Source organism: Hyperoodon ampullatus (assembly GCF_949752795.1).
Source record: "Hyperoodon ampullatus genome assembly, chromosome: 10".
Taxonomy (NCBI): Eukaryota; Metazoa; Chordata; class Mammalia; order Artiodactyla; family Ziphiidae; genus Hyperoodon; species Hyperoodon ampullatus.
The window spans coordinates 91,420,793-91,435,313 of NC_136923.1; the positions used below are offsets into that span (position 1 = coordinate 91,420,793).

The 14,521-nt window shown below is 43.2% G+C and overlaps 1 protein-coding gene across 1 annotated transcript in view; it reads right to left on the reverse strand.

Moving 5' to 3' along the window:
* Positions 1-7,580: 7,580 nt before the first annotated feature.
* Positions 7,581-14,521, reverse strand: part of RNF144B (ring finger protein 144B) — a gene marked incomplete at its 3' end in the record, with an annotated part of 64,642 nt that continues 57,701 nt past the window's right edge. Inside the window, exons 5-7 of the mRNA XM_079713969.1 lie at positions 13,061-13,205; positions 9,368-9,457; positions 7,581-7,721 (exon numbers count right to left, since the gene is read on the reverse strand). Of these exons, the coding sequence (XP_079570095.1) occupies positions 7,581-7,721; positions 9,368-9,457; positions 13,061-13,205 (376 nt within the window). The remainder of the gene's footprint in view (positions 7,722-9,367; positions 9,458-13,060; positions 13,206-14,521) is intronic.

Consider the following 14,521-nt stretch of genomic DNA (forward strand, 5'->3'; position numbering starts at 1 on the left):
AATTAGCTACATGCTTGTGAAATATTTGTGAAAAAGTGACATGAAGGATTTTTTTTTTTTTCGGTACGCGGGCCTCTCACTGCTGTGGCCTCTCCCGTTGCGGAGCACAGGCTCCGGACGCGCAGGCTCAGCGGCCATGGCTCACGGGCCCAGCCGCTCCGCGGCATGTGGGATCTTCCCAGATTGGGGCACGAACCCGCGTCCCCTGCATCGGCAGGCGGACTCTCAACCACTGCGCCACCAGGGAAGCCCAGGAATATTTTAAATCTAAAAAGACAACATATTTACTGAGGAGGTCATTCCTACCTCACACACATTCACAAGCTTGAAATATATTTTGGGGACACCCCCTTAGTTCTCTTTTCTCCTTTGGAAAGAGTGTCTGACTACAAACTCATCACCCACACTCACAGCCACAGCACACACAGTACAATGGCTCCCTCTCCTCTCCCCTCCTAACAAACACTTAGAAGCACTTTGACATTCGTGATCTCATCCTATCCTCCTAAGCCTGAGTTAAAATGGACAAAATGACACCATGTGACAAATGGCTGGCCCCAAACCACACCACCAGTCAAGAGCAAAGCCAGGCCTGGAACTGAAGCCACTTCTTACAAGCTGGGTGTCTGTCCCCCAACCCCACACCACCTGGACTAGCAGAAGGCAGGGAGAACAGAGGACGTCGCCTGCTGGTTCTGTGCCTGGGGTGACACAGATTTACCAACACTCTCCCAACTTTGTTCACGTGCCCTTGTGGTGCCAAAGTCCTAGCGCCAGGCTGGAATTTGGGACACACCATGCAGGGCAGTGTGTGGATTTCTGGACTTGTTTGCTTTTAGTGAAACAAACTGGCTTGACTTCAAGAAAATCAGTCCAGGCTAATGAATAATCAGATGTCTCACAACTCACCTCGAGAAAATCTTCATGTTTATTTTATCTTAATATGGTCAATAGCATTAATGTCAACAACCCATCCACTCCCTCCAAAAGAAAATATACCCCCTCAAATCCGCCAGCTCAGTAAGGAACCACTAGATAAAATGGCTAACATTAGACTTAATCTGCTTCTCATCAAAAGCCTGAATCCTAGTTTTAACACACAGAAAAAGGAAAGCTGATAAAACTGAAAGACAAGGTTTATGCAGAAAATGAAACTCAAAGCACGTCTTTATACAGATCAGAAATTCATTATTTAGAGCCTCTTTTCTTGCTTTTGAAACTGCCAATCGACTGATTTATTTAATTCTAGGCCACAAATACACTTTAGAGTACAAGTTAGTAATGTTAATAGGGAAGAATCTGGATCTGAGTTAATCACGTTGAGTCTTGATTGAAAACATTAAAAGGAACTGATGAGGGCTTCCCTGGTGGCGCAGTCGTTGAGAGTCCGCCTGCCGATGCAGGGGACACGGGTTCGTGCCCCGGTCCGGGAAGATCCCACCTGCCGTGGAGCGGCTGGGCCCATGAGCCATGGCCGCTGAGCCTGCGCGTCCGGAGCCTGTGCTCCGCAACGGGAGAGGCCACAGCAGTGAGAGGCCCGCGTACTGCAAAAAAAAAAAAAACAAAAGGAACCGATGACAATGTATCTCGTATTTGTGGGGAAGAGGTGAACACTTTGGCTTTTGGAGTAAGTACACGGACGCAGCTATAATTCTAGTTCCAATATTAGCAAATCAGATACACACCCCTGCATTACTTCTCTAAGGAATCACCATCTGTCTCCTGTCTCCTGCCCTTCTCTAGATGAACCCCAGGGAGTGATCGGGGTCAATCTCAGGGGGTGGCCCTTTGCCCTAGGCATGTTGTCAGACACACCAAAATACAGACTCTAAATGACTATTTGAAATAACACATTCTCTTATACATACCTCCATTGATGCAGACAATTGGAAGAGGAGGACATTTTCTTGGGACTCACAGACCTGAGAGTAAAGGAAGCTCAGAATTACTAGCTGGTTTTTTTTTTTTTTTGGCCACGCGCTGCTTGTAGGATCTCAGTTCCCCGACCAGGTTAAGATTAAACCTGGGCCACAGCAGTAAAAAGCCCAGAATCCTAACCACTAGACCACCAGGGAACTCCTGTGGCATTCTCTTTCTATCTGTCACTTATAAATAGTATGACCCCTGGCAGGACATGTACACAAAACTATTGGTTTCTCTATGAAGTAGATCCAATATCTGCCCCACTTATTTCATAATATTGTTCTCAAAAGTTCTTTAAAAAGCATATACAAAAATATATAAATAAAACATACTATAGTTACTATTAAATTATTCAAAGAAATTCATTTCTTTCTCATAATGTAGAGCTGGATACTATCTTTAGGGTCTAAAAAATACCTAGATTTATTATCTAACAAATGAAAATAATTGAATTACAGGAAAAACCTAATTATAATTCTCCTCCAAACTCACTAGATTCATAATTTACATTGCAATGAGTTTGCTGGTTAGGGGATTAATTAAAATCACTGCTGTATAAAATGGTTCATTCAATAATTCTTTGGAAATGCAAATTCAAGTTCAGCAAATAATAAGCACACTTTAAAAATGAAATAATGTTGACATTCTAGGAGAGGTTTAAGCAAATTAAGAAACGATAACCCAAAAATGTTTTTAAATGATCTTATTGATTTCCTCCAAACTGAATGCTTAGAAAATGAAATTTGAATTATAAGTCAGTTGTAAACCTTTGTGCTCAGGTGTCATATTAGAAGCAAATAACATTCAGCAAAAAGGCATCAACACCAGTATAGGAATGTGAGTTTCCAGTTTTGCAGAGACACAAGTCCTAGTTGTTAACCAACTTCTGGCACTCAACTTCATGCAGTCCTGCCTTGAATACTAATCAAATGGAAATGACCTGAAGTTAACCCTCTACCTGTAGATCCTTTCTTTAAAAATCATAACAAGGAAACACATTCCTCTAACATACTTTTGGGAGGTTAGAACTGACCTTAGAGCACACGGAGCCCAACACGTATTTTATAGAGTTGATAGCTCTGATGCCCGGCAGCATTTTTTATTAGGATGATCAAAGACCTAAATTATTGGTTATTTTTCTGGATAATGATCAATGCCTGTGCATTGGCAGTGTGAAGTATCACACACACAACAGAAAAGTCTGCAACAAGTGAAGGCATCACACTTGCTATTTCTTTTTTTTCTTTTTTTTTTTTTAAAGATGATGTTGGGGGTAGGAGTTTATTAATTAATTTATTTATTTTTGCTGTGTTGGGTCTTTGTTTCTGTGCGAGGGCTTTCTCTAGTTGTGGCAAGCGGGGGCCACTCTTCATCACGGTGCGCGGGCCTCTCACAATTGAGGCCTCTCACTATTGAGGCCTCTCTTGTTGTGGAGCACAGGCTCCAGACGCGCGTAGGCTCAGCAGTTGTGGCTCACGGGCCTAGTTGCTCCGCAGCATGTGGAATCCTCTCAGACCAGGGCTTGAACCCCGTGTTCCCTGCATTAGCAGGCAGATTCTCAACCACTGCGCCACCAGGGAAGCCCGCTCCTATTTCTTTTAAGAAACAAGGTAGCAAGAGTTACTTCCATATATGGTATTGCAGATTAGGTTACTTTTTTGTCAGTTCCGAACCTAAGATTTAATAATGACTTGGTTGGCTCCTGGATGATAAAATTGAACGTGTCTAAAAACATGCAGCATAACAAAAAATAACACACTTGATTTCCTGCTCCACATTTATTGGGGCCAGAGAGACTAAAACAGCTATTTTCCTCTCAAATACTTGGAAAAATATAATAGTACAGCAATTTCTTAAATACATAACAAAACTTTCTGGATCATGAATCAACATGAGATGTAACAGCCTATAGATATCAACCGTTAACAGCTTTATAAAATGTCATTCATCGAAGGCATTCTGAAACTATCTTTAAAGCTACACATATACACATATTCTATATACATAAAGGCATCCATTCATGAACAGAAAGTCTTTTAGAAGCACTGCATAGGGAAGGCTAAAGTAATGCATATCTAGATTCTGTATAATTTTGTTTTCTTTTTTTGTGCTGTACGCGGGCCTCTCACTGTTGTGGCCTCTCCCGCTGCGGAGCACAGGCTCCGGACGCGCAGGCTCAGAGGCCATGGCTCACGGGCCCAGCCGCTCCGCGGCATGTGGGATCTTCCCGGGCCGGGGCACGAACCCGTGTCCCCTGCATCAGCAGGCGGACTCTCAACCACTGCGCCACCAGGGAAGCCCTAGATTCTGTATAATTTTTAAGAGACAAGTGGGGTTCTAAGAAACGGCGATTTACATTCAAATAAACATGTAGATTTTCAAACCTGAATAGGTGAGATTTTTGTGATGCCAGCGACAAGAAAACTCACACTGTGAATTGTTGGTTTTTCAAAGGCCTCTTTCAAACTAGAGATTTCCAGTCGGGAGCAAACATCCATGGCATGAACAAATAGGATGCCTAAGATTCTAAAACTTGGTTCCATGTGGTTTTCCTCTTCACCTCCCTGCCTAATAACAATGGGAAAATTCCCTAGAAGGGGCAACAGCTAAACGTTATGGAATTACATCCAATAGCTTTTGGATGGTGAGTTATCCCATCCAGATTACAATGTGGCGAAGGATTTGTTTGATTTCTATTTCAAATGGACTACACTCCTTCAAACAAAACGATCTTCTGCCACAACATCCAAAGATAGTTACATAGACCCATATTTCTTCCTAGGACGGACAGAGAATCACTAGGGAAGGACAGAGCTGACAAACAGAGGAAGGCGACAAGGGTAAACCCTTTCTCTGGCCAGTTATACAAAATGAAAACATCAGTCTCTGTTATCAAAGTTGCCAGCTTTCCCCATTATAAACACAATCTCTAGACTGGCTTGCATCTCACCCTTTGATGCACTGGAGATATATGTGGGTTTTAACCAACCAACCAACCTGTTCCTGTTGATTCCAACAATCTCACACAGGCCAAATTGTTGAGCGCTTTAAGGAAGAAGTCACCAGTTTTCAGGCACTTTTCAACATTTAAAAACTTAAATCCAGTTATTTTAAACTATTCCCTACTTCAGTTCTTTTTTAAAATTATTTTATGTTATATATATTTTTTGGCTGTACTGCATGGCTTGCGGGATCTTAGTTCCCTGACTAGGGATCGAACCCGTGTTCCCTGCAGTGGAAACACGGAGTCTTAACCACTGGACCACCAGGGAAGTCCCTCTAAATCCAGTTATTTTAAATCTATTTGACAAACACGTCCCACTCCCCACAAAAATGTAAGCTAATTCTTTTATAGTATCTCTGTGAGAAGACATAGTCCTTCAATTTGTCAAGGAAATAGCATAGATGCTTTCTTCCACTTTTACTCCAAATTCAGGAGCTCTGCCTCAGATAACATAGAACTTTAGGTTACTTGAAATCAGCCCCTGTTTAAAGATTCTTTGTGGAACCCAGCTTGAAGACTGTATTAATATGGGGGCGTACATTGCCATGACTGACATTCTTGGTACAAAAATTCAATTTCAGTTGAGTTCCTGTGATCCCCTGAGCAGTTATAAATGCCCTGTACTATAATAAGGCAGTGTAAGAAAAAGCAAATTACTCAAATATATATCCATTTATATTTGTACTAATATGAAATACAGTGCTAGAAGAAGAGATTGATTTTTTTTCCTGAAGTGTTTAGAGTTTCAAAGGAAAATAAAGACACTTAATATTGAGAAATCCCTAATGAATAATTTAAAATATTTTGGGGTTGGTGGCCATTCAAAAGTTTTCCCAGAGTTCTCATCTATGTTCTATACAAACAGTAAATAAAAATGTACACAACCAATAGATGTACTATACATATATCAGATATCAATATATATATCTTCTTAAATATACACATCCCCACTTAGAATACAATCCATTACATAGGCAAAGCATCGTTCTTTAATAACAGGTCCAGGATAGCAGCAATTTAATAGTCTAGTTACCCAGTTACCTCAGAAAATAGGTCCTGATAGGTCCTGATGTGGTACCCCTAGCTTCAAGGAGAGCCGTCCACTAACATTTAACATGGTTCTCACGAAGCACCAGGTTACTTTGCTAATGGCAACTATAGTAAAAGTTACTGTCTTTTCAAAACTCATTTATTCAAAATCTGACTAATAGAATAATGGGAAAAATAAGCCACAATGAGGTGATATGAACCCAAACTATTTAAGATATATAAAGCATTTACATTTTGTTTCTCAGATATTTTTTGTTGTTTTATCAGTGCCCTGTATATACAAAAAGTACTCTGATTGCCCTAACAGATGCTGAAAGAGCAAAACTTTGCTGCTGGGAAGAGAGCTGCTCTGAACTGTGTTTGAAAATACAAAAACAACTTGATTATCAATTAGTGTTTTTATGAACTGGGATGGCACATTGTACTATTTTAAAAGAGTTACGTTTATGAGTCAAAACCTTCGGGGAACTTATGAACTTGTAACCAAAATTTATATATATAATATGCAAAAAATATTTAGGTTGATTTATAATAAACCATATTAGTCCCAGAAGAATGGCTTTTAAGTAAACATTTATTTTGTGTGTACTATTGGGTAAATCCATTCATGCCCAATGAATAGAAACTCTAGGTAGGCAGCAAGTTATACAGATTCTAGATATACCTATGGACTTTAATATTCACTCTCGGTGTGTACTTGCAGGTCCAATTCTAAATCTGTTGGGTGCATGAACAGAGAGCTCAAGAAAGGTCCCTGATACCTGTGATGATGATTTTGAATCTCTGCCACTCTATCCATATTTCATATAAAACAATCCTGTAGACCACAGCTACTAGCTGTAAGAAAAGTTTATCACCCAGGGGAGAGATACTACATTAGACCAGATTGTTTTACCTGCTGCAGCCCTTTTCCTGGGAAGGGACAACTCCCTCTGCATAGCAGTTACTCCTGCTTGACACTGAGACCACACAGGAGAAACCTATTGGGTTTCAGCCAAGTTCCTGGGGAATCAGCACACCCGCCAACCGGCAGAGGCAGAACCGCCATATCAGCTCCTAAGATAAGCAGCTCTCTTATAATTCTTACAAGAATTACAATTCTTCTAAGAATTTCCCCTTAAACAGTCTGATTCTTCCCCTCCTACAGGAGGTTTTCCTCATGCTTCTCATGATGGTCACATCAACACAACAGACTCTGGCTTCTCAGTGATCATGTGTGTTGTCATAACTGGCAGCACATTTATTACACCAAGTGTTCATTCAGGCTCCTTGAATGTGGCTGGAAGTTGAACAGTCCAGTGGGATCCTTCAGACGATAGCATGATGATGTGTTAGTTCCTCCCCATCAACCCCAAAGCTTTCCAACACGCTCCATAGACATGGCCTGGACTGTTGAACTTGGTTCTCTTTACACAGGAACATACGCACCAGCGCTTGGCCTTTCTGGATGCCGAAGGTGGGCAGGCAAGTTCAAAGTCTGGACACAGAGGCACTTCCAAAGTTTGGCAAGGAGGGGGGAGGCGAGTTCACTAAGGGGGGCTTTATCACTGTGCTGTCTCGTATAACCCAGACATCTGTGGCACATGGATACGAACGGAGATCTTTAGGTTGTGGATGGGTCATGCTTTTTCTTCTTGCCCCGACAGGACTTGCAGATGCAACAGATTATACATGGGGAAGCCAGGAGCAGCAAGGGTGAAGTCACCAAGGCAATGATGCCCAACCCCACAAGAATCCCGACCACCTGGAAATGTAGAAGAAAAGCCTATTTCAGCAGTTCAATCTTCCTATTTGCACACTCTACCATCATCTGTGGACTGTTTGTGTCCCCCCCCCAAAATTCATAGGTTGAAACCCTAATCCCCAATATGATGACGTTTGGAAATGGGGGCCTTTGGTAGGTAATTAGGACATGAGGGTGGTGTCCTCATGATGGGATTAGTGCCCTTATAAAAAGAGACAGCAGAGAGCTTGCTTCTCTCTCCATTCTCTGCCATGTGAGGACACAGTGAGAAGATGGCCACCTGTAAACCATGAAGAGGGTCCTCACCAGAACCCAACCACACTGGCACCCTGATCTAAGACTTCCAATCTTCAGAACCGTGAGAAATAAATTTGTGGTTTGAGCCGCCCAGTCTAGGGTATTTTGTTATAGCAGCTTGAACTAAGACACCATCTCAGGCACATAAAGCAGTTACAATTATGGGATCTTCTAGCCAGTGCCCGGAAGGACGAACCAAATGCTAACTCAGGCTCTGGCGCAAGCCCAGTGGGATCATGAATTGTTGGCGTTGGCTCCCTACCTGTTTCTTCAACAGTCTTAGAGGGATGTTAATAATGGTTACTAGGCTATGAACACTGACTCCCTCAAAAGGAACACGGAAATAAACAAACAAACAAACAAACAAATACTATTAAAAATAAATCAGGACTCCCTTTGAACCTGCCACGTAAACACACAATGATATGTACAGAGGGATCTAAGCCCCAACAGGGGCTCATGGGATTTTATTTTATTTTAATAAATTTATTTATTTATTTTTGGCTGCGTTTGGTCTTCATTGTTGCACGCGGGCTTTCTCTAGTTGTGTCAAGCGGGGGCTACTCTGCTTTGCGGTGCATGGGCTTCTCACTGCGGTGGCTTCTCTTGTTGCAGAGCACAGTAGGCGCACAGGCTTCAGTAGTTGTGGCTCACGGGCTCTAGAGCACAGGCTCAGTAGTTGTGGTGTACGGGCTTAGTTGCTCCGTGGCATGTGGGATCTTCCTGGACCAGGGCTCGAACCCATGTCCCCTGCATTGGCAGGTGGACAATGGGGCCACCAGGGAAGTCCGGCTCATGGGATTTTAGAGCCCTGCCTTTCATAGCAAATATGCCTCAAAGGGCTTTGGGAAGGTCATTCTCTCCATTTTTTCAGGAAGAACGAGCATTCATCTTCGTTCTGCTGGTCACTGTTAATTACTTGGCTGCTCTGTCGCCCTGCCCCTCCACCTCTCCTCTAGGAGACTGTGCTCATGAGTTAACTTCAGGCCCCAGAAGTTCCCCAGAACCTCTCAGGCTGGGCTGGGTAAGTAGGGAATGGAGTGGGAAGGATAAGTAGGTGGGCTTTTTTTTTTTTTTTTTTTTTTTTTTTTGCGGTACGCGGGCCTCTCACTGTTGTGGTCTCTCCCGTTGCGGAGCACAGGCTCCGGACACGCAGTCTCAGCGGCCATGGCTCACGGGCCCAGCCGCTCCGCGGCATGTGGGATCTTCCCGGACCAGGGCACGAACCCATGTCCCCTGCATCGGCAGGCTGACTCTCAACCACTGCGCCACCAGGGAAGCCCAGTAGGTGGGCTTTTTAACCCATCCTAAGTCTGGCTTCTCTCACGTTCCTTTCAAGGTCAGGGTACCTGTGTTCGGTTCCACATCACGGAGGCCCTCGAGTGGCCGAGCTTATTCCTACACGGCCCTTTGTCATAATGTCTGAGGAAAATGTCATTCTGAAAAGCAAAGAGAGGTTTCGGTAAACACGCACTTTTGAGTTGAGAAATGGATGCTAACCCCATCAGATCACCTCACTGGAAGCAAAGGCTCTTTCTGGTGATATTAACGACAGCCTGTGGAAACTCCAAGCTAACAATCCTTAGACTGTATTTTAGTAGTTTTACACATCATGGAGTGAAAACAGATGATAGTCCTTGAGACTCCATTGATTCTAAACAAGATTAACGACCAGACCAATTATCTTTGAAAGGTAGCTCTAGCAGAGGTGCAGTATGGAATGAGAGGACCACGAATGAGGCAGCTAACAGGCTTCATAGTCAACCAGCTGAGATAAAACGCCAGTGGCTGAGATGGAGAAGAGGTAAATACAGCCATGAAGAATTAAGAAGGTAACTAACTAGATGGGGAAACAGGGAGAAGAAATCACAGATGAGGGAGAAGCACTGGGTAGAAGGCTTTATTGAGGGAAGTGACAACATAGAGATGCATTTTGTTGGGAAGATGATGACCACAGTTTGGACGTGTTGAACTTGAGAGATACTTGAGACATTTAAGCAGTACTGTTCAAAAGACAGCTGATTACATAGATCTGGATTTTGGGAAAAAGACTTGGGAAGCAATGTCCTTGGGCTGAAGAAACCACAGAAGTAGATGAGATTACCCAGACAGAGGGTGCAGACTGAGAAGTGAAGAGGTTATTGAACACAACATTTAAGAGAGGGCCAAGGAAAAAACCTGGAAAGGAAACTGAGCAGTGGCCAGAAACAAAGAAGGGAAATCAGAAGAGATGGTATCACTGGAGCAGAGGTGGCTGAGATGTGAAAGGCAGCGGAGAATCCAGGTAAAATGAGGAATGAAGTATCCACTGGATTTTACCCAAAAGGAATCTCTCACAGTCTTGGAAGAATGCAGTCAGGGTGCGTCTAGGGGGCAATCTGAGTCAGTGCAGTGACTGGAGTGTCAACGGCTAGAGGTGATTATGCTTTTTTGAGTCTTGGCTTCTAAAGGAAGGAGAGAAATAGAATGGCAGTAAGGGAAAGATGTAGGCTTGAGAAAAGCGTTACTCGTTTTTAAATGGGATACAGTTGAATGTGTGGGTAGGTTAGAGAGTAGAGAATGGAAGTTGAAGTCACAGGAGAGAGAAGATATGAATGAAGGGGACAAGTCTCTGAGGTTCCCAAAGCAGAGGATGAAGACTGTCTCATCCTCTGAAACAGCAGAGATGAGAATCAAGGCAGAAACAAACCCAACTCCCCACAGCAAAACTCAAAATCACTCTTTTTGGTGTCTGTCTCAGGCTTGGCTTTTGGATAATCACCCTTCTCCCAGACCCATGCTCTAAGACTTTCCTATAAACAAAGATCAACACCACCATCTGATGTGGAACACTTGTCTACAGGAAAACATCATTATCCACGAGCCAATGCCCCCTTGGCTAAAACTGAGAAAAATGAAACCTCAAAACACAATGACCAGAAGAAGATGCTGTGTATCTAGCAGTTTCACATCTGTAGCATTTTACTCGCGTACCAGAACAGCACAAGTGACGGAACACTGTGTTCTTTGCAACACCATGCCCAAAACATATTTCAGCCAAGGGAAGGAGTGATCTGGCACACATATTTCTTGCCTTACTCTCTTGCCTCCTAGAGAGAACCTCATGGTCTCAGCCTCCTAGTGGATATGAATCCAATTACTGTTTTGGTTAAACCTGAAGGAAATCAAAAAAGATTTCTTTCATTTATAAAGCATGAGGGGTGTACAATCATGAGTCATACCCTCATCCAGAGTATCATTCATTTGGAATTAGGAGAGGTCTCAAATATCCAACATAATTGTAATTCAAGGGGTTGTAATAAATAGGATTTTTTTTTAAAGAATGAAAACATGCTTTCAACCTGACCTGCTAGGCTTCTAGAGTCTAAAATGTCAAACTTTCTCCTCCCCAGTGCATACCTCTTTCTGAAATCCTGACATCAAGCTGATTAAGATTCTTACTCATAGATGTCAGCCTAAACAACTTATCTAATTTTCAGTTAAAAATCAGGCATGTGGTGGCCAGCATGCATGCCATGTTAACTGCACTCACTCACTGAGTGTGTATAATACTAAAGCACTACACAAATGGCCTATGAAATTAAAGCAAACTAAGCAATTAAAATTAAAAGTTGAGAAAAGAACAGCCACCCATCCAACCATGACTGAGGGCTTACACTGATATGAACATATCTGATGGGTCCAAATTGCCAAAATATGGAATATCTATAAACAACTTATGCCACCCCAAACTGTAAAACACTAGAATTGAAAAAACTCTCACCAATCCTTCACATCACCTTTTAACTGTGAGGTTACCATTAGCCTCAGCACTGGACTGAATGGAGCCGCACCTGAATTTGAGAAGACACACTTCATGAATGGCGGGGGAAAAGAATTAGACGAGACCCCTTTATGTGGGAAGGGAACTCTGAGAAAGCAGTAACAATCCCGCTGTCACGCCAATGAATGAGATAGTAATTAAGAGATACCATTTATTTGAATGGCTTTTTTCCTTAAATTCAAAACGAAAAAAAACAATCTAATTGTGGTAGGCAGAATAACTGCTCCTCTAAAGATGCCAATGGCCTATTCCCCATAACTTGTGAATATGTTACCTTACGTGGCAGAAGGGATTTTGCAAGTGTGATTAAAGACCCTGAGATGGGGGAGATTATCCTGCATTATCCAGATGGACCCAACCTAATCACATGGATCCTTAAAGGCAGAGAAGTTTTCCCAGCTTGTCGGAGGGAATCACTCTGGAAGTTAAGACCATGAAAGAAAAGTCAGAGAGATGTGATGATGCTGCCTTTAAAGATGGAAAAAGGAGCCGTAAGCCAAGGAATGCAGGCAGCCTCTAGAAGCTAAAATAGGCAAAGAAATGGATCCTCTCCTAGAGCCACCAGAAAGAATGCAGTCCTGAGGACACCTTGATTTTAATCCAGTGAGATCCATATCAGACTTCCAATGGACAGAACTAATGATAATAAATTTGTGTTGCTTTAAGCCACAAGTCTGTGGTAGTTGGTTACAAAAGCAATATAAAACTACTACACTAATAGTCCTTTACATAATAAAATGAGACAATGCCCCCAAAGCAGGAAATGTCCCTAAAACAAAAGCTTGCCTTTAAAGTTAAGGTGACACACCTAAGGTAATCTAAAAGAGGTATCTAAAGTAGCAGGCTCAGGATGTCTCATTAAGAAAAATAAATTTCTTTGGCGAACAAGAACAGGCTCAATTTTTTTTTTTTTTTTTTTTTGGGGCGGTATGCGGGCCTCTCACTGTTGTGGCCTCTCCCGTTGCGGAGCACAGGCTCCGGACACGCAGGCTCAGCGGCCATGGCTCACAGGCCCAGCTGCTCCGCGGCATGTGGGATCTTCCCGGACCAGGGCACGAACCCGTGTCCCCTGCATCGGCAGGCGGACTCTCAACCGCTGAGCCACCGGGGAAGCCCCCAGACTCAATATTTTAAAAGGAAAGCCCATCAGATACTGGCTGTCGCACAGATACAGGATAGAGAAGGACCACACGGGGAGACTCTTCCAGGTGGAACTTACGTCCAGGTTCTGAAGGCAGTACCAGCAAAACGTGTGCTTGCAGTTCTTACACATCATCTGAGCACAGCCTTCGTTGCGTTCAATATAAACCCGGCACACTGGGCATTGCTTAATGGGGGCTTCTGCCTCCGTCACGAAGAGGGCCCTAGAAACAAAATGAATGAGAAATTATAGGGGAGGGATGGAGAATGCTGCCTGGTTTTTTTTTTTTTTTTGCGGTATGTGGGCCTCTCACTGTTGTGGCCTCTCCTGTTGCGGAGCACAGGCTCCGGACACGCAGGCTCAACGGTCATGGCTCATGGGCCAAGCCGCTCCGCGGCATGTGGGATCTTCCCAGACCGGGGCACGAACCCGTGTCCCCTGCATCGGCAGGCGGACTCTCAACCACTGCGCCACCAGGGAAGCCCCTGCCTGGTTTTTTAAAAAACAAGGACCACAAGGTGTGCACTAACCAGAGCTATGGGAAAAGTGGGCTGAATATAATTAATTAATCAGCTAAATATGCTCTTCTAGACAACTTTATGGTCATCAACTGAATTCCCAGGGCTCCTATTGGGTAGGGAGTGAACTCTTTTCTATCTGTGCTTGATTCCCCATCCCAGGAGAAGGGTGCGGGTAACTAGGAGAGACACCGATTATTTGTTGTTCAGTTAACTCAAAACAAAGAAGAACCTTAATTTATTTATTTTTGGCTTTGAGTGAATTATATAATTGTATTTTCCACAGCTGATTGAATTCATTGTTTTGCCAAATTAGTCTTTCATTCTCTGAGCACACCCTGTCTGAATAAAAAGTACAAGAAGTCTGCCACACAGTGGAAAAAACAGCTCAGGATCGAACGGGGGTGGGGTAGAGATCATCTATCTAATGATCTGTGCAAATAAACAAACGGAGGGGATTGGAGGGAGTCAATCATCAGTTCTTTCAAATAAATGCCCAATATCATTGAAAAGACCTGCTCCAAATAGATGAACAGGCCAGCAAGGCTCACAGGCTCAAGGGGCATAGAAAATAAGTAGAACAAGCTGAGGTGGAGGGAGGCCTGGGTGAACCAGAGCACTGGGTTGCATTTTAGCTACTGTTCATCAAAACCACCACCCAGCACATGGAAACATCAGTTTCACAAAGTGTACTCAAACCTATGACTGGATTTGGTGCTCGTAATAACCCTACACGGCAGGGGGACAGCCACCATTTTCATTCCTCCCTTTTTTTTTTTTTTTTTTTCAAATAGAGAAATAGACTCATAGAGGCTGAATGACTTGCATGAAGTCACAGATACCAAGTGACAATGTCAGAACTCAATCCATCTCTCCTCTAGGATCTTTACATTGTCCTGTGATTCCCCGGGGACCTTGGTGCATGGCAGTGAAAATGTAGCAGGTACTGGCTAAGCGGGCACGTGCCTGCCACGTGTGTTAGCTCTTTTTCTCCTCTTGATGTGTTTGGTCTGCAGTTCAA